General features: G+C 45.8%; 1 protein-coding gene across 1 annotated transcript in view; it reads right to left on the bottom strand.

Moving 5' to 3' along the window:
• Nucleotides 1-421: 421 nt before the first annotated feature.
• The window catches only part of VAPB (VAMP associated protein B and C), a 58,244-nt gene continuing 39,152 nt past the window's right edge, over nucleotides 422-19,513 (bottom strand). Inside the window, exons 3-6 of the mRNA XM_028089132.2 lie at nucleotides 15,831-15,934; nucleotides 12,415-12,495; nucleotides 10,299-10,475; nucleotides 422-7,624 (exon numbers count right to left, since the gene is read on the bottom strand). Coding sequence (XP_027944933.1) covers nucleotides 7,466-7,624; nucleotides 10,299-10,475; nucleotides 12,415-12,495; nucleotides 15,831-15,934 — 521 coding nt within the window. The 3' untranslated portion in view covers nucleotides 422-7,465. The remainder of the gene's footprint in view (nucleotides 7,625-10,298; nucleotides 10,476-12,414; nucleotides 12,496-15,830; nucleotides 15,935-19,513) is intronic.

Below are 19,513 nucleotides of genomic sequence, written 5' to 3'. Positions count from 1 at the left end.
AAAGAAGTTAAAATGTTGTTATTAACGTTTTGAAAAGATGACACTGTAAGATGGAGAACTGTCCAGCACTGCTTAAAGACAGAGGCCGCTGCACCTTGCAGACCTGGAAGCAATCTCCACCAGCCAGGGCTCTGTCAATGACAAAGCCTCTCCACCCCCACCCCTTAGGAAAGTACAAGAATGTGTGCCTGGCCCCCACACTGGGCAAAAGTTTCCTCATCAGTAAAATGAGGAAGTTGACCTAAGTCATTCCTTACGTCTGTTTCCGTCAGAGAAGATATCTATGATTTTTCATTTTCAACCGATTTTATGTTCCTGAGAATCAGTGGCAGAGCAAAGCAATGGGCTCTGCTGTGTTCCCTAAAGCATATCCAAATGCTCTTAAGCCATCCATTCAAAATAATTTTACACTGAAGCATCCTTTAAATATATTCAGAGCACAGAATTTATTGAACAGAATACGGAGACAGCTAGTACAAAAGTTTATGCCTTGGCAGGGCGGGCTTCATCAGGCCGACACGGCGGAACATGTTGAGAACACGCTCTGAATGGCTCTTTCGATCTGGACACTGCAGAGATACATCTCCTTCCCTCCGGGAAATGTAAAGTCAGCCATAAAACCATGAATTTATTACATATCAGATAACCAGAATGGATGATGGTAAAGAGTCCTTTCCTGCACCAACTTTTTAAATGAATTCTCTGTCAAAACAGGAAATACAACTTAAAATACAGAAAAGAAAAATTATTAAAACGATAGCATTCTAAGACATCTCTTAAAAGACTCAATCCCCAAAATGTTAATGTACATTGAAGTCAGAATAAAAACACACACCACAAACTGCAGAGATTTTTTTTCCCCCAAGACAGGGAAAAAGCTGTAAAGCAGAGGGGGACAGCGCACACCACTGAAATGACTTCTTTACTCACAAAGGAGAGAGGAGGTAAAGGGAACATTTAAATAGATCATTCTGAGTTTCTTATAGGAAGTTCCAAATGGCAGCAGTTTATAAATTCTTAAAAAAGGAAACGCTAGCAGCAGAAATGAGAACCAAATGTACTTTGCAGTCTGCTCTCTACATATAAGCTTGAATCACTTCACTGAGGCTGCTTACAAATGAAAAGCACAAAAACAAATCACTCCTGTTGATTAATTCCTCAGCATCTCCTACAGTATCTAACATATTACAGAAAGTAAACCGATAAATGTTTGCTAAATGCGTGAACGCTGGAGGCAAGCGGTTCTTGTACACATGGTCTCAGGATTACAGACAATAAATTCTGACCTCTGAATCCAACTAGAAGAGTCAAGGGAAAAACCTCGTTTTAAGTGAATGCCGCAGTGGAGGGTCACAGCTGAATGTAGTTGGCTTCTAAAGTACAAAAGAAAGATGGGAATGCAGGCATCCGGTTCCTACAAAGAACCAGACCTTTTCATATCACATGGAAAGCCATCGAGTTGACGTGAGAAACATGCATGCTGGTTTATCATTGTTTTAAGTCACAAAAAGCTATGCATTCTTGTTAGCACTAAGCCTTAATGAAACTGTGTTGAGCTATCAGATTTGTCTACCCTAGTTGGCATGTACTGAAGGGAATCAAAAAGTAAACGGGACCCTGTTCCGCTGGGGCCGGCCGCGGCACTGGGCAGGAGTGGGGCCACTCTGCCAGCGCCCATCAGGACGCAGGGAGTGCGCAGCAGTCCTGCACCCACGTCCATTAGCCGAATGATTAAATATACATCAACCCTGTGGTATAATAAAGTAATTCTAATAGGGCATTGTCACAGGATCAATGTTTCCTGGTTTAAAAATAAACATTAGCATTTATCTAGCAGCAGAAAACTATTATCCCACGGTACTGTTTTATTCAACTGACATCTTTTAATCAAAGCAATCCATATTGTGGCAACATTCCAAGGTATCATGGTTGCAAATATCTACGGCGAGTTAGGGAATAGCTATGCTTTTGTTGCTGGCTTTTTCTTCCTCTTCTACGGAGTCGATGCAGACATTTTCTAATGAATTAATTCCATTAGGAAAAAAATGTGAAGTAATTATATTACTCGAGACAACCTCTCATCTACCTCCACGGGTTTCACTTGTAACAATTAGACACAACCGTTCGTGTGTGTTCATGTCTTCTAAATTTTCCCAAATACTCCTGTAATGAAAATAAAACAAAACCTTCTTTTTCAGTGGCATAGACGATGTCGCTGACACCCCGTGGAGGGAGGTCTGGATCCCCCTGCAGGGGGTCAGTGGGGTGGGGGGGGGGGCTCATGCACCCCAACTGACATTCCTTGGGGTCGACCCTGTTGACTAAGTGGGTGGCAGATGGGACTCGGGCGTAGGAGCGAGAGGGCTGGGAGTCTCGCTGGAGGCCCGTTTTCACAGCCTCCCAAGCCCGCCTCTGGGCTGCTGCCCCTTACCAGGTCTGCTGGGACTTGCTCCCTTCCATGATCTCCCCGAGAAGTGCAGCGCTAATTCGGGGAGAGGTCTGAGCCTAGCAGCTTGGCTGTTCTTAAACCTTGGCAGGCCACTTCGGTGATACCAATTTTAATGACCTGCCCTGGCTTCACATTTACAAGTTATGTAAAGGCCCACAGAAAGCATCCCTGTCACTGTCTTGCTGAGACAGACTGGGCATTTTCTTTCCACAGCCCCCAAAATTCATTCCCCACGAGCATCAGGCAGAGATCTTCAGGCAACGAGAAAATGGAAAATGCACACAGTTTCTTCACTGTCTGAAGTGTGTTTGGTTTCAAAAAGAAAAATAAAAAAGCATCTCAATGAGCGTCTGGATTCTGTCCACTTCATCTTTAGAATAACTGCGTGAGGTATGAAGGCAAACACATAAAAGGGGAACAAGTGGTCCGAGTGGCTGAGACCGCGAGTTCACTCACCAGAGCCTTCACACTGCTCTGAGTGGGAACGCGGTCCAGACCCAGGCTTAGCCGCCCCAGCCTCACCATTAGCTTCTCAGAGACCGACTTCGCTCTGAATGAGAGGCTCTAAGAAGTTGCTCAGTGTAACCTCTTGGAGACTTCATTTCCTCATGTGCGAAACAGAGCCCTCACCAGCCCCCCACTGGGTCACACCTGTTTGAGCAAACGTTCTGGAAGTGCTCTGCACAAGGCAGAGGGAGCACCGGAACAACAGCAACTTTCCCTAAAATGCTGCTGTCAAAGCAGCTCTGTCTGAGGAAGGTTAAAAAAGAAAACAAGACTTCCACAAACCCACCACGTCAGGGAAACCCTGAGGGGCCCCACTCAACGTGCAGCATGCGTGGTCCCCGAGCTGCCTTCAAGCATGGGTAATCACAGGCCTTAGGAGATCTGTGTGCGGGAACTGACTCCTTAAGGGACTTTCTAAGAACAGGTCCCTTTCTGCTGATCTTTGAAAGCATTCACACCCAGCAACAGCAAACATGCCCACGCTTAACTGAGAGAGGACTCCTCGGAGTGGTCACTTTGGAGAACTCCGGAGTTGTACCTAGTTCTGCTCCTCCTCTAGCCAGACGGACTCCACGGACAGGGGCAGGGGAGGCTGCCCGGGACCCCCCGGGCCCCGCCGGACACCCTCAGTGAGCTGCCATCGCCAGCAGGGGGCGCAGCGGCCTCTTCACCCGAGGAGGGCTGGCAGTCCGGTGCTCAAGGTGACCAGGACACCCAAGTCCCATCTCTCTCATTTTTTTCTTTCAAACTAAGAATTTCACAAACCATAACAAGAAACTTGTAAATGGTCCAGTTTAGAGAAGGGACTGAAAATTACAAACGGTATTGTATTTTGGCATGGATTTCTGAGTTTGCAAAAATAAAGATCTGTGTGTGCAAAAAATATAGGCACCATTTGAAAAATGTTAAGCTACTTACATATGGTACATATGCTACACACACACACACACACACACACACACACACAGTTTGTTTTCAAATTAATTTGAAAGGCTATTTAGCTCTGAGCTATCACTGCATTCAGTTATATCTGACCCAACACAGCCTGCAAGTCCGCACTGATATCTTTGGATAGCAGTTCTGTTCCTGGGATTTGTTTGAAAGCGTTTAGGTTTTCACGGATCACTGGAGGTTCCTCATTTTTCCCCCTTCTGTGTTATGTAGGTATAAGCCGTCTCTCTAGGCATAAACTGTCCACTGGTAAAAATCAATTTTGATTTTATCAGTATTTATTACTGCTGGTGCCAGCAACTTAGAAGCCTAGAGCGGGAAAACATGCAAACAAGGAGAAGGAAAAAAAAACTAAAGCCGGGTCCTCATACCAACAAATAATACAGCCTGCTGTCTTTAAGAAGTATTTTGTATTGTGTGGAGGGAGCTTAAATTATCAGTTTAAAAATTCAATCAATAAAAATTTACAAGACTCTTGTTATTGCTTACATCTCTTATGTATTGGTGGGCTCGGTGGCAGATTTCTAGAACAAAGGCACCGCTCCGGGAGGTGCTGTAAAGCAGTACCCAGGCAGCAGGCGGGAGGGAGGGAGGCCTGGCCACTGCTGGCTTAGGGCTCACGCTCACCTCCCGGCCTGAGCCCTTGCCAGAGTCAGCCCTGCTCAGTCCAGGCCAGTTTATTCTGATTATTTGTCTCTTTTTCTCTTGCTTGGGACAGGCCAGGCCGCAGGAGGGGACCACACATCTACCTCTCTGCCTGACTCTCATGCTTCCTCATCTGTCATTCAAAGAAAGACACTCAAAAGGTGCGTACTTCTCCGGGTTTGAGATCTTGAGTGTTTGTGGCTCTTCAAATGGTCCCTGACCCTTAGCAGTGCTTGCACGCACACACTCTGCCTCTCCTAGCACACTCTTTACTGACTGGATGATTTACATAATATCCAATCTCCCCACCATTACCTTCCCTCTCTCCCTGGGAAGCTCCCTTCTTCTGCTCAGTCAAAAAGCCCCATAAACTAACATGCGTTCACCGAATCTTAACCTCGAAAGGAGAAAGCTTACAGGATGATTAGTTAGAAAGAAGACAACTCTGGATTTTAAATTCTGCATTTCAGCTACAAACAAAAGGCCCGCATCTCCTGAGAAGCTGAATGCTGTCTCCTGCATATACACAAAACACGAAGTCACTTGCCAAGTCTGAGAACAGAACAGATATCCGAGGCACTCTTTTTAAGAACTCAGCCGCCCCAGTGCAAGCGCAGGCAAGCTCCAGCCTCATACGCCAAATCCCACCAGCTGTTTCTGTGAATCAAGTTTTATGGGAACACAGCCACACCCCTTTGAGAAAAAGTCTGCAGAGCTCCGCTCCAGAGAAACGGGACTGTGCCGCATCCCAGGAACAGTCCGAGACCCTTCTGAGTGAGCCTGGTCCTTTCGAGGCCATGAGGGGCTGGAGGCTATCAAGACTGGTTTGCTGCAGCTCCCACATTCGGACAGACTGTAGCCCACTTACAGAAAATTAATGGCAGAAGGCACAGTCTTTTCACCCCGTTCCCTAAGTCCCTGGATCCATGTGGACAAGATGATACTGGAGACTAACTTCTCCTTGGGCAGCCCTCCCCGTGCGCGCACTCAACACCATCTGAGCCCCAGGTGTGTGGCTGCGAACTAGGTCTGCTCCCTGTCCCCTGCAAGCACTCGGGATACAGTAACTTCTCATGAAGACAGAAGCTACTTAGACCGCAGATGCCCAGCTCCCAGTCTCTAGGTCCCTGACCAGATCCTCAGGGCCAGAACCAAGGCCCTTCTGCCCCAGCTAAGCTCAGGAGGAACATGACTCAAGTGGATGACTTCTAAGAACTGCCTTCCTTTTGATGAATCTGTCTTTTCAAACCCACCCACTCCCTGGCGCCATGCTTAGCATGCTTATCTCTCATCTTTTCTGCATGGCTCCTTGACCCAGAGGAGATTTCTTTCTACTGAGGGGCAAAGCAATGGAAGGGCAAGGGTGACCAGCTGCTTAAGATTTTCAGCAGTTTTATTTTTATACTCTCAGTTGAAGCCAACAACAAATACACACACACACACACACACAAACACACACGAGATTTATACATATATATTCAAATCATTAAACATATGTATTTCTCATTGATAGGTCTCATTTTAGAACCACCCTTCCAATAACAAAATAATAATGATCATAAGAATAATAATTTCCCCCCTACAGCAAGTGTGACAAAATGACAAAAGAACTCTTAATTCTGGGGCTTTATTTTAATTTTTTTTTCTTTTTAAGATGCTACATAGTCAAACAGAACTGGATTGGTCTTTTATGGCATAAAATTAATTTACAGTCAAACTCTCAATCGCTACTTGACGATTATCTGAAGAGCCTCCCACCCCCCCGGCCCCACCCAGCTGGCTCCGTCTGCAGCCGTTCTGCCGCCCCAGTCCGAGCGAGGGCCACTCGGGAAAGGTCAGGACCAGGCTAGGGGCACGTGTGCTGGAAGTATGAGTGGTGGCGGAGGGGCACTGAAGGAACAAAACGGAAGATCAGCTAGTTTCCCCATTCGAAAGGGTAACGGACTTGACTGTTGCTACTAAGAACTTCCCTCTCTGACGGTTGTTATTTATTTACACAGAGAAACACCTCCTGGCAGCTATTCTCCAACATTCAAACAAACCACACCTCCATGTGTACGTAGAGCCCAGAACCTCTGGAGAGACAGGAGCCCTCAGCTCTCCGGCAGCAGTGCCAGCCTCACCCCCTGGCATCAGGCCACAGCATTAATTATAATCTTGTGGCAATAAGGAAACATGAGATGAGATACATTAAATAAGTTAAATATGCATTAAACATCTCTGAGTCACAATTCAATCTCACTACATGAACGGACAGTAATTTAGCCTGGTCCCTTTAAGAGAACAAAGCATTGACTTTCATTTCCAAAGTGTTGGGTCAGTCGCTGAGCACCCGCCTTCCGCTCCCGATGGGTAGACCCAACACCACCACAGCACAACGCCACTGGCTTCTGACCTCGTTCATCGGTCCCAAGGAACCGACGGCCAGGCCCAGGGCAGACCACGGAGCAGCAGGCCGGGGGTGAGCGGGCAGTGGGGGTGCTACGTGGAGGGACGGCCCTCCCCGCCACACTGGGCTCCGCTCCCCAAAGGCCAGCACCAACAGGCGGGAAGTGGGTCTTGTTCTAAGAGAGGTAATCAACCCAGCCACATGTACCAAGGCTACAAATGTCTAAGGTGACACAACATGCCATTACGATTTAATCACGGTTTCCCTTGTCATTAACAAAGACCATTCTTTCCCCCCAATCGTTTACTATACATTTTTCACTTTCTAAAAGACTGTTACGTTATAATTGTGTGTGTGTGTGTGTGTGTGCACGCGTGCTCACGCGCAAGGAAGGGGTAATTTAAAGGCAAGACCTGTGAGATGTCATCACACATTAACTTCTTTTTACACATGGTTATGATAAATCCAAACCCCACGGTATGGCGGGCCCATCAATCCAGCGTGCCGCCCTTTGCCTGCCACCTCTACAAGGCGATCTTCCCTACGATCACGCCAACGATGAAGAACAAAACCAGCAGTGCGAGCAGCCGGGCACTGAGGCCCTCGTCCTTCCCGGCCGCGGCTACCACAGGAACAGGGTTGTTGCTCTGCGCTGTCTTCCTCATCCGAAGCCCATCTTCTTCCTACGGGAGCAAGTGCACATTTCAAAGACAACCCAAGGCACCAGAAGGAGAAGTCAACTGTCCAGCTTTATCAGTGTGGGCTTGTAAGCAGACTTGAATCACATGGTGTGGGCCAGCCTCCTCATTTTTCAAAGGGAGAAACTGAATCCCACGGAGAAGGTAGCGGCTTGAGGCCACTGAGAAAACACTGCCAGAAGCCCCTCTTTGCCTTCACCCACGCACACGATGCTGCTAGCCACCTTTTCAGACCGCACATCTAAGCAGGCACGCCTCGGTTCCCCATCACTTACAGAAAAAAAGCCCCTGAGAGCGTCCACCAGGCCCTTTGCACCCTGGGACCACCCACCTCTCTGGCCATGCCTCCCGGCTGCTCTCCTACATCAGACTCAACCCGCTCTGTCTTCCTTTCCTCTACTGAGCAGGCTTCCCTAACCAAGGCACAGGTTTTGAAATAATAGACACTTCCCAAAGCGCAAATATAAAAATCACAAGAAACTACAAAGTGGGGGGCCCAGAAGCTTTCAAATGCAGAGCTCTGTATTGCTGAGTTACATGTAGACTGCTGGATAGAAGACATGATACGTGACATATTAAAATGTCACTGAATCTGACAGAGGCATCTCCGATATTTTCTACTTAATGCATGGAATAGAAACTTTTTCTTCCTTTACTGCTCCAAGGCCAAGTCCACACTCCTCAATAGGGCATGCAGCAAGGCCTCTCTACTTGGGCTCAGGTGCATCTCTGGCTAACTGCCCCATCAACTCATCCCCAAACTAGCCAGTCCTGGAGACAACAGGCAGCTAGTCCATCGAGCTGAGTCTCCACGGCACTTGTGGTCATCTCTTCCATGGCTGGGATAGCTCATGCTTGCACCCACAGTGCCGGGTACATGGGAGGGCCTCAGAAAACGTGTTGGCCAAATGAAAGAATGAACACAAAACAAGAAATCAGTGTTTGGCAGGATAAAGAATCTTCTAACGTCAAGATTGGTCTGATAATATTTTAAAGATATTCTGCTCATGGGGCCATGGCCAATACCGCTGCACAGTGATAAATGACTGGTGTTATTCGATTAACTTCAAAAAAAAAATGGGCACAGCAAAATACAGCATTTATTTTATTGGGTTTATAGAGAAGCTATTTCTACCTATTTATCACTTTAAATGGCACAGGACTCTGTTTCTGAAGAGAAATACACTCAAGGAGAAGCTTTAGGCATATCTTAGATTTTTAGCCAAAAAGTAAAATGCCTGCTTCATAATTTACTCCATACTAAAAGAAGTTACTGAAGGAGGCAAATCAAGATTACTGCAAAGAAAGAAGATGATGCCATTCTCCAGACACTGTCAGTCGTCCTGTATCTATGGCACTGTCAGAATAAAAGAAGTCATCAACCGAACGGCATGTATTTACTACATGTGTCTGGTGCTGTGGTGGTTAAAGAGTGAATGCCAAGGGCGGGTGAGTGGCATGATCGAGAACGGACTAGACCAGTCTCAGATTTAAGCTGCAACAGAAGTTCCTATGACCAGATGTTCAGAAACATTCTCATCAAGACCTTGTCTGAAACAGACAGACTTTTAAAGCTGGAAGGGGCCTTAGACATGTTTTGCGAGTGGAGGCCCAGGAGATGCTGTGACCATGACAGACTCTGAGCTAGTCAAGTGTGAGCAGGCACCGGCACACCACCTCAGGCCGCCAAGGCCAAATGAGGCGCCCCACCTCCCTTCACCACCCAGCGCAGCCCACCTTCTAACGCCAAGGCCAATCACCTTGTCTGCATCCACAAGATGGAGACTCAGGCTTCTTCTTCTATAATCTCCACCTGCCTACTGTGACAACTTTCCATCTCCAATCTCATCACCATGTGAACAGTCTGAGGAGACCCTACTGCCCAGACTCACCTAGAATCTTCAAAAATGAGAATTATGCCTACATTAAAAGAGTACCTATTTACCCTCCTAAAGAAAGATTCTCACCCACCGGGGATGGAGTAGGGTTATAACCACTGCTGTTTTGCATTTAGTCTCAGAGTCTGTCTTCGGCTGACACTCACGGGAGGGCGAGAGAGGCTTGGTTTCCTTACAAGAGGATGAGAGTCTGCAGGCTAAGGCAGGACAATGGAATGGATGTGGACTCTGAGGCACAAAGCCTGGGTTCAATTCTCACTGAAGTGTGACCTCAGGCAAGTCACTTAACCTGTTTCTCAGTCTCCTCCATCTGTAAACTGGGGATGGTAATAATCCCTACTTCGTAGAAGGTTTAGAAGATTAAAGAAATTATAACATGTCAAGTACAAGGGAACAAGAATTTAAATAGTTGAGAAACTTCTGCTCAGGGACACTGGATAATTAGGGGGTAGGGGGGAATGTGTCAGAGCTCTTTTGAGAACCTGATGAAAGCCATAGAAATTTCTCCCTAGGGAAAAGATGTGTAAATACAAAACACTTCTACAAATGCAGGGATGTGTCAACTTCCCCACCCAAGATCACAGCGGAAAAGCCCCTGTTTTCTGTAGACTATCAGGAAATAAAACACCACTGGGGCACCAGGCTGGCTCAGTCGGTAGAGTATGTGACTCTTGATCTCGGGGTTGTGAGTTCGAGCCCCATGTTGGGCATGGAGGTTACTTAAATAAAACCTTAAAGGAAAGAAAAGAAGATGCCATTACCTTGAATTGCTTGTTCTCCTCCCGGAGCCTCTGCACTTCCCCCTGCAGCCTCTTACACTCTTCCATCACCTTCTTAACTTCAGTGTCATCCAAAGAAGAACTCAGAGCTTTAGACACCGCTGGTGTTTCTGTCTTTGATGCAGTTGTGGGTATAATTTTATTTATTTCTACATCATGCTGTTCAGAAATAAATGAAAGCCCAAGTGTCACCAACTATGTAATAAAGGACTTTTTTATGCAAAGTAAAGTAGTTCTCAGCAAACACCACACGTGGTAGCATTTCATCCACACTGTAAAATGTCACATTTATTTTTAAAATGGATCACTTTATCTAGTATCTTAATAATCTAAAGCAACTGGGCCCCAGAAATTATGGATAAGGACAAATAATGAAGTTCGGCTGAGACTAATACTTCAAAGGAAGAGAAAAAGAGGTGTGCATACTGCACTATCAAATTCCTGCCATGCAAAAATTAGCATATCGTAATCGTGCAAGCTCAGGAGTTATCAGCCACAAATTACTGTCACCAGGAAGACCTCAACATCCCCAGGACGGGCCCAGACGGGGGAGGTGGGAGGCCAGGGAGGACGTTACACAGAGAGCGATTTATTTCACGAACTCAGGACTTCGAAGCTGGGTTGAAGGTGAAACTAGCTCAGTGTCTGCAATATTTCAATCGAGGGAAGCTACACATCCCCCACTTCCCTGCTGAGACAGTTATGACAGTCTCTGGAGAGTGACTGGGGAGGAGCCGGTACCAGGGAGGGCATGGAGGTGGTCAGGTGTGCTGGGGATCACTGCCCTAGGGGTTCTGTGCAGCACACCGAAAACGACCAACTCTCCCTTTTGCACTCTCGAGCTTGACCCTTCGTTTTCCAGGTGAGAAGAGGGGAGCCCTGCAAAGGGCAAGGCCCCCATCTACAAAGCTCGTACAACACAGAGCCAGGAGCAGAACACAGGTCTCACAGGTTCCCAAACTGACCTTCCCGGGACAAAATGTGCAATGAGAAGACACAAAAATCAACAACAACAAAAAACCCATTACCCACTCCAAGAAATAGGGTAACAATGGCAGTCAGTCGCTGAGCAGGAAGAAATCACTAAGAAGCGGTGGCACAGATCAACAGCATTCCTGCAGATTGCTATGGACAATGTTCAAGGAATGTGGGTGTTTCGATTTCCCAACTCCAGCTATTAACAGCCAGGGTAAGTAGAATATTCTGCAAGGTGTTTTTTTAATGCAATTTAAGTTCTTCTAAGTTGAAGGAAGGCCCAAATCAGCATTTCAGATAGAGTCTGCTCTCCCAACTGGTCACGAGCAAGGGCCATGAGAGGTCTGTCCCTTGGATTCATGGAGAAAAGCGAGCTGACAGCTTGGAGGCAGCTAGTCCTTTCCCTCACCCCCTCAGGCAGCACAGGGGGCAACTCCCAACAGGAGGCAATTCCGCCCCCACCAGCGCACACTGCGCAATGTCTGGAGACAGTTTTGGTTGTCACATGAGAGGGGTGATGACTGGTATCCAGTGAGGAGAGGCCAGGGATGCTGCTAAACATCCTACATGGGCCAAGACAGCCCCCATGGCAGAGAATGATCCAGCCCCAATGTTAATAGTGCTGAGGTTGAGAAACCCTAATCTAAAAGCAGGTCTGACTAAAGAGGCAGGAGGGTTAAGGGGGTGGTGAGCTGGTGTTAGGGGAAAGAGCAGACGGGGAGACCTAAGACAGCAGTCTGTGAAACAACAGAACCCGAGAGCTTACCACCTGTCCATCAAGCACCAGGATAAACGGCAAATTATTCCCTGTTGTAGACTTACCCACTCTTTACAGCAACCTATAACTTTGCCAAGTCAAAGAAGCTCTTTAGAATTTATGACATTTCAACAGCCAACAGGTTGCACTTTTCAAGAAAAAAAAATTGTTTCAATTAGTTGTCTTTCTGTAAGTTTCTCAAAGGCTGATTTCATGAAGGCCCACGTATTTGTTGACTTCAGCTTATTTTTTTCATCAGACGAAGGAAAATAATTTGCCAACTTAAATCTTGGTTTTGCAGAAGATGGTATGCAAATAAGTATCAGCTTGCAACATTCAATTATTGTTAACTATAAACATACTTACTGGTTTATCATTTTCTGCTGGCAATTCAAACACACATCTAAGTTTTGAATCCATAAGGTCTTCCGGTTTTGCCTCCTTCCACTAAAACAATTTAAATTTAATAATCAGGATATTATAAAGCTGCTGGAAGAATAATTTTCTTCCTATAACTGACAATTTCAAAAAAATATTCTTAATGAGAAAGCCCTGATGTATATCAAATAAAGAACTTACGTCTGCTAAGATTTCAATATTTTTAACATGACAAGATTAAATACACTAGCTTTCCTGAATATTTATTACACTTCACAAATCCCAGTCCTACGGCCTGATTCCTCCAAGTCAACCAATGCTGCTCCTGTTGCTAGTGTGTGGAAAGCACATGGAACAGAGACAACCACCGCTGAAGGAAGAGGAATTTTCTAAATTATGTCTGAGCATAATTATAAATTATGTCTGAGGTAACTTTGGCTCTCCTTAGGAAAATAAAATTTACTTTGCAGGGTACATCCTTCTTAGAGTAAGCATATACTACTACCTGGGAGTGGTTTTAGAACCACGCTGCCAACTACCAATGGGGCACATTTATGAGCAAGCCACTACCTGGGCTGACCCCCACTCCCTCCAGCCCACCGGTGGGGATGACTTCCTGGCTAAATCCATGCTCTGGGATGATGTACTCCTGGCTTAATCCTCCTCCTTTGGGCAGTGGAGGGCAGGAATCCCAGGGTATGCTGAGAACTGCAGACCAGCATAGCAAGAAGGTTACAATACGGAAAAAAGAACACTCTCCACCCTCACCCCAGGACCATGCAGGAGGCAGCTAGCGCAACACAACTACCAAGAGCCAAAAATAGGAAACAATCTATATGTCGAACAATAGGAACTGCCAAATAAATCATGGCAGATCCCTTCAGTGGAACAGCATGCCATTCAAATGATACTGAAGAGTACACAGAGAAAATTCACAGAATCGTTAAGTGAAGAAGCTACAGACAATAGTCTAGTCTGTTCCTCTGTACACACACACACACACATGAGCGTACGTGTGCCTGTGTGCGTATGTCAAAAAAGCATCAAGCAAAGATCATCACTGGACACTAAAGCCACCAGGTGAGACTGCTGATGAGCAGGATATTCACATGATCTCCAAGTATCCGGGATTACTCAAGAGTATCACAGATTACCTATTAACCACAAGGGGCAATTGTGCCTTGACACTGGGAAGTTGGCAGTCACCATCTTAACCAAGTAATCCAACTTAGCATCACCAATAGAGGGACAACCCAGTATTAAACGCCTTCTGATATGATGCATACGATGACATTACTTATGGAATATTCTTGCCAAAAAACATTTAACCTGAATTTAATCATGAGGAAATAACTGGACAATCCCAGAACTGGCCTGGCCTCAAAAAATTCAAGTCATGAAAAACAAAAAAGGTTGAGGGTATTGGACTCTACTAGAGGAACAACAACTAACGGCCATTTTGGAGCAACTGGAAAATGCTGCATATAGGTTTCTGTTAGATAATATGATTGGATTTATGTCAACTTTCTCAGCTATGAGGACGGTGCTGTGACTATGTGAGACACTGTCCTTGTTCTGAAGCATGTAGGAGTGGAGTGTCATTAAGTCTGCGTCTTACAGTCAAGTGGTTCAGCAAAAAAAAGAAAGTGTATAACAGAAATGAAGGCAATGTGGCAAAGTGTTAAATGGTGAATATAGGTAAAGGTTATAGGAGTAGTCACTGTACAATTTTTTTCCGCTTTCTGTATATCAAAATACAAAAAATATAGTTAAAATAAAGAAATAGCACAAAACTCTCTGTAACAGTGGTTAGGTCTAGGGTAAATAAATTACAGGTCACTTTTAGTTTTATTTTTGCTTATTTGTGTATTTCCAAAATTTCCTACAATGTACATTCATATAAAAAAATTTTAAGTGTTATAAAAATTATCATAAAAGGGAGTGAAATTCACGTTTATTGTATATAGAGGACTTGGACCACAAGAGCCCTCAGATACAACAGCTCCGGACACTGTGCCAGGTGCTCGACACACAGAGCACACACTGAATCCCACAACAATGTGTGACCTAGGTTTTTATCCCCCTTTTACAGGTGACCCAATCCTACAGAGAGTTAATGAAAACTGCCCAAGGCCACAACGTTAGTACAAGGCAGAGCTCAGCCCCACACCCGAGACGCCCAAGCCCATGCTCTTGTCACTAAGCCATGCAGCAAAAGCCAAGCGAACACATTCTTAGATATTCCAAATTTTGTATTTGCCATACATTTCCTTGCTCACACAAATTAACATGAAGTGGTATATCATATTCTGGGAAATAAAAGAAAAAGTAGTAAATGCCTCAATAATCATTCTTATGAAAGGGGAAGGCTGCCTATTATCACTCATCTCTCTCCAACCTCAAAATATCCAGCTTACCCTCATCTCCTGCCCCAAACTTGAACATCCGCAAAGATGGTCACTTATGCTTTTCCAAGACTAACAGAGAAGGCTGAGAGGTGACACTGGAACGTGAAGGGAAGCTGTGCATAGAAAGCCCTTCACATAAAACTTTTGAAAGAGAAAAACCATAGTGCTTTGTGAGCCACGGCTGACTCCCGTCTGCAGGTGCTCCTTGGCGGACCCATCTCCCAGCTTGGGCTGGCAAGCTGGAAAGTGATGTGGGTGTTGAGGGAGCCCTGCCTTCTTTTTCCCTTCTGTGAGCTCAAGAACTGGCCAGTCTGTCCACGCTGGGGCTGTGTGCGGTAAGGTTCACCTGTACATTGTGATTCCCGCAGACACCAGAATGCCCGCTGATTCCAGAAAAACCAATAATATCACTTATTCATTTTATAAAAACAAAGTTACCTTATTTTTACCAAAATTAGAGACAGAGTTAAACATGTATTTAAGCAGGGGGGGAAAAATGAGGGAAACTAGGGAGGGGAAAAAAAAAATCATGCTTACCAGAACCAAGCGGAAAAACAAACCCCCAAGCGTTGGAGGACATTTAAGTATTCCACTCTCTCACATCCCTCTGGGTTCTTGGGGGGGGGGGGGTGTGCAGGGAGACATGGTAAGAGACATTCCCTAGACTAAGGACCATTTTCTATGGGGGATGGAAGGGGGGTTTAAAGGAAAGGAATCCTCAGACCATTCAAGACACAACCCATCAGAACAAGGAACTGCTGAAGCAAACTGAGATATAAAAGTCAGAAAAGAATAGTATTCTGGAAAGTTATGTAAAATGTTAAAATCAAAGTTTAAGAAAAACCATAAAGGAAGTCAAAGTGCAAACCTCCTTGAAAACACCATTCCCCTTTAAAAACAATTTTGACACATTTTGAAATGCATGCACCCAAAATTCTGTACCTAATCATTTTTTTTTTAATTACTAAAAAAAAGTAAGAAGCATTCAGTACTTACTACTGCTTCCATATCAGAAGTGTCAGTCGGAGCAAACATAGACTGAACCATAAACTTGTGTTTACTTTTCTCATTGGGGTCATAATCGAAAGGCTGTAACATCACTGAGAAAGAAAATATTTCATTAGGAGGGTCAGAGCTTGGTTACCAGCAGCCATTTGTTATGTTAAAACTCGTATCTTGGTTGTACAGCAGTTTACCAGGATTCTCATCTGAGTCTTACAACGCCCCAGGTGAGGCCAGCAGGGCAAGCAAGGTGCCCAGCATCTTCTCTGCTTTTCAGGTCTCAAACCTGAGATCCTGAGAAGTTGGGGGACTTGCCTAAAGTTAAACAGCAGATAGTGGCAGAGCTGGGACTTGGGCTTAGGATTCAGGTCTTCGGATTCCTAGCCCCCCATCTTTCACGACTGCCCACCTGACACAGAGGTCAGCTACAGGTCCTACAGACGAGGTAAACCAGGCGCAAATACCGTATGCCTCTTTTGCTCAAGACAACAGAGCGAAATGATCTCTTCGGAAAGTAAACTAGACTAAATCCAAGACATGTGACGGTTTCATTTTAGCTTTTTTTTGTCCATTTCCCATACCAAGGTATTCAAGTATTGCTTCAAATACAATTTTGCCAATGCAATGTTAGGAAACTTTCACAACCAGCACACTCACAGCATGGGAAAAACACCACCAGTATACAAACCACCTCTCCTCCGCAAGAACCTAGAGGAATCTCACATAAAGGCTCCCTTCCTCCCCAAGAACCTAAAGGCATCTCACATAAAGGCTCTCTCGGACAAGTCACGCCCACCGCACTGAGTAGGTGCCTCCCCGTTCCTACCGGCTTCCTTAGTACCCACCACCCTTGTTAAATGGCGGCTGCTTTAAAATACTTGATGTGCTGCAAGGCTCTGGCTAAACCACACATCTGGTTAGGTTCCCTGACACACACCTTTCTCACACACAGGAAAAGCCTCCTATAGTCCGGACCATGAGAAGCGCTAACATGGATTTGGCACCTCCCATGAGCCAGAAACCTGGCTCTGTACGTTAGGTCTATTATTACCTCATTTAAACTTTTAAGAGGTAGGTACTGCTATGGAGGTTATTTAAATGCCTGTTTTCAGGTGAGCAAACTGGAGCACAGAAAGGTTAATTAAGTTGCCCGACGTCACACCACGAAGGGGAGGGATGCTCAACCCCAGGTGCCCCACCACAAAGGACTGACTCCCTGTCCTCTACCAGTTAGAGTGCTTGTCCTTCTCCACCAGCACCTCTCCTGCAGGGCACTCAATCAGGGTTCTCTGGCCTCTGAGCCCCATCTTGCAGCTTCCTCTAAAGCTTTGCCGTCAACTACCCCCTGCAGCAGACAAGGGGAAATGTCCTAAACCATAGTTTGTCCTAAACCCTAGTTCACATATGAAGAATCTGGGGCTAAACAAGAATGAAGTGACTTGCTCAAAATCACAGTGTCAGGAAGCAGCAAAACTTCAACAAAGAGCCAAGTGCAGCCCATCACCCTTCTGCCACACTGATCACTCCAAGAGGAGACAGATTCACACTCTGTGAATTCACATTCCCCATCACATCTTATAAAAGCAAACACGACAGAGAACAGAAATGCAAATATCCCTGCCATCCATCTTGGGGATGCAGAGTTCCCTCGACCTTAGGGACAGAGAAAGTCTACTGAAATCTAACACCACGCAGATTTCAATGTTTCGGTATACAGTCACCCGCGCAGTTCTGCTGCCCACAGCACCCATCTGACATGCTCTGAGCTACAGGAGACATTACTGGGAGACTTCTTCAGGACAAAATCAATAAATCTACAAAGCTTTCTTAAATTCGGGGCTTACATGGGGCACCTGGGTAGCTCAGTCGGTTGAGCGTCCAACTCTTGATTTAGCTCAGGTCATGATCTCAGGGTCATCAGATGGGAGCCCCGCGTCGGGCTCCATGCTCACGGCGGAGTCTGCTTTGCTCTCCCTCTGCCCCTCCCCCCACCAGACGCGAGCTCTCTAAAATAAATAAATAAATCTTTAAAAAGAAAAAATTGGGGGCTTATCCACACATGACATCAAGTCTGGATACCAATAGTGATATTCTGAGTACCCGAAATCCAAAGTGTGACCATCAGCAGAGAGAACAAAAGGTCATTTAAAACTCAAGGCCACTCTGAGTGGAATTTTACTCTTAAGGTGCAGAGACACGGTTCCCTCCCAAAAAAGCAGTTCTAGCTGGTGGCTTTGGACCTGGAATGCAACTATCGCCCCTTTCTGGCACCACCAAGTTGGCAAGAGCTCTTCTGTGGACAGACCCGGGGCATCGTTATACACATGGGCTTGACACTTAACCCTGGGAACAAATGAGTGGACTAGCAGGTCAGCCCCACAGACTCTTCTTCTGAAAGCTAAGCTCCCATCATGCTTTGTCCACCTCCAGGAATGCAACACGGAAAGTACACATAATAAACGAGGGGGCCAATGCCTTCGCTTGTACTATGATCTTTCTTGGACAGAGACTGCCAACCTTTTTTGAAGATGGGCCACAGTGTTCAAACTACTGTCTGATTAGTGTTCATTTTTTTTTTTTTAAGATTTTATTTATTTGAGAGAGTGAAAGAGCAAGCATGAGCGGGCGGGAGGGGAGCAGAGAAAGAGCAGCAGACCCCCATGGAGCAGGGAGCCGGACACGGGGCCCAATCCCAGGACCCTGGGATCAGACCTGAGCCGAAGGCAGACGCCCAACTGGGCCACCCAGGTACCCCTGGATTAGTGTTCATTTTTTAAAAATTAATGTGAATTAGGTTTTGAGAATTTCAGATTTCACTTGGCTGTGACAAAATCATGCCCTGGTATTTTTTTAGTATGGGAAAGAAAAAACTTTGTCCTAGACTACACTCAGATCTCTAGCAGCACATAAGCTCTAGGTTAAAAACTGCCCCATCCTTGAGATTTTATTTTTCCAGCCGTGAAAGGCCCCGTGTCTCTGCACCTTAAGAGTAAAATTCCACTCAGAGTGGCCTTGAGTTTTAAATGACCTTTTGTTCTCTCTGCTGATGGTCACACTTTGGATTTCGGGTACTCAGAATATCACTATTGGTATCCAGACTTGATGTCATGTGTGGATAAGCCCCCAATTTTTTCTTTTTAAAGATTTATTTATTTATTTTAGAGAGCTCGCGTCTGGTGGGGGGAGGGGCAGAGGGAGAGCAAAGCAGACTCCGCCGTGAGCATGGAGCCCGACGCGGGGCTCCCATCTGATGACCCTGAGATCATGACCTGAGCTAAATCAAGAGTTGGACGCTCAACCGACTGAGCTACCCAGGTGCCCCATGTAAGCCCCGAATTTAAGAAATGGACATGGACAGCTATGAGGCTGAATCAGAATTATCTGTAAAGAGTCCCCAGTGCTCAGGAGATGGCAGTAATCAGAAGACATTGCTAATTTTCAGAGTTGGCTCTTTAGCTCAAACTACACTGGGTCACACAGACAACCGACAGGTCCAGAGAACCTAAGATCCCTCCACCCACAAACGGCCTCAGAAAGGTCTGCTGTTCCCCTTGCATTCTCCCCCTCCCCCCTTCCTTGAAGCAGTGCCAGTGAGAAAAAAAGAGTCAAGAGGCCTTCCTGTGGATTCCAGGCAGGCGCTAAGGCAAAACTGACCCTTTCCATCTCTCCACCCTACC

Source organism: Eumetopias jubatus, unplaced genomic scaffold (assembly GCF_037043125.1).
Source record: "Eumetopias jubatus isolate StellerSeaLion01/CBP00866 unplaced genomic scaffold, mEumJub1_p1.0 scaffold_9, whole genome shotgun sequence".
Classification (NCBI taxonomy): domain Eukaryota; kingdom Metazoa; phylum Chordata; class Mammalia; order Carnivora; family Otariidae; genus Eumetopias; species Eumetopias jubatus.
This window is presented reverse-complemented; position numbering and strand designations above follow the sequence as displayed.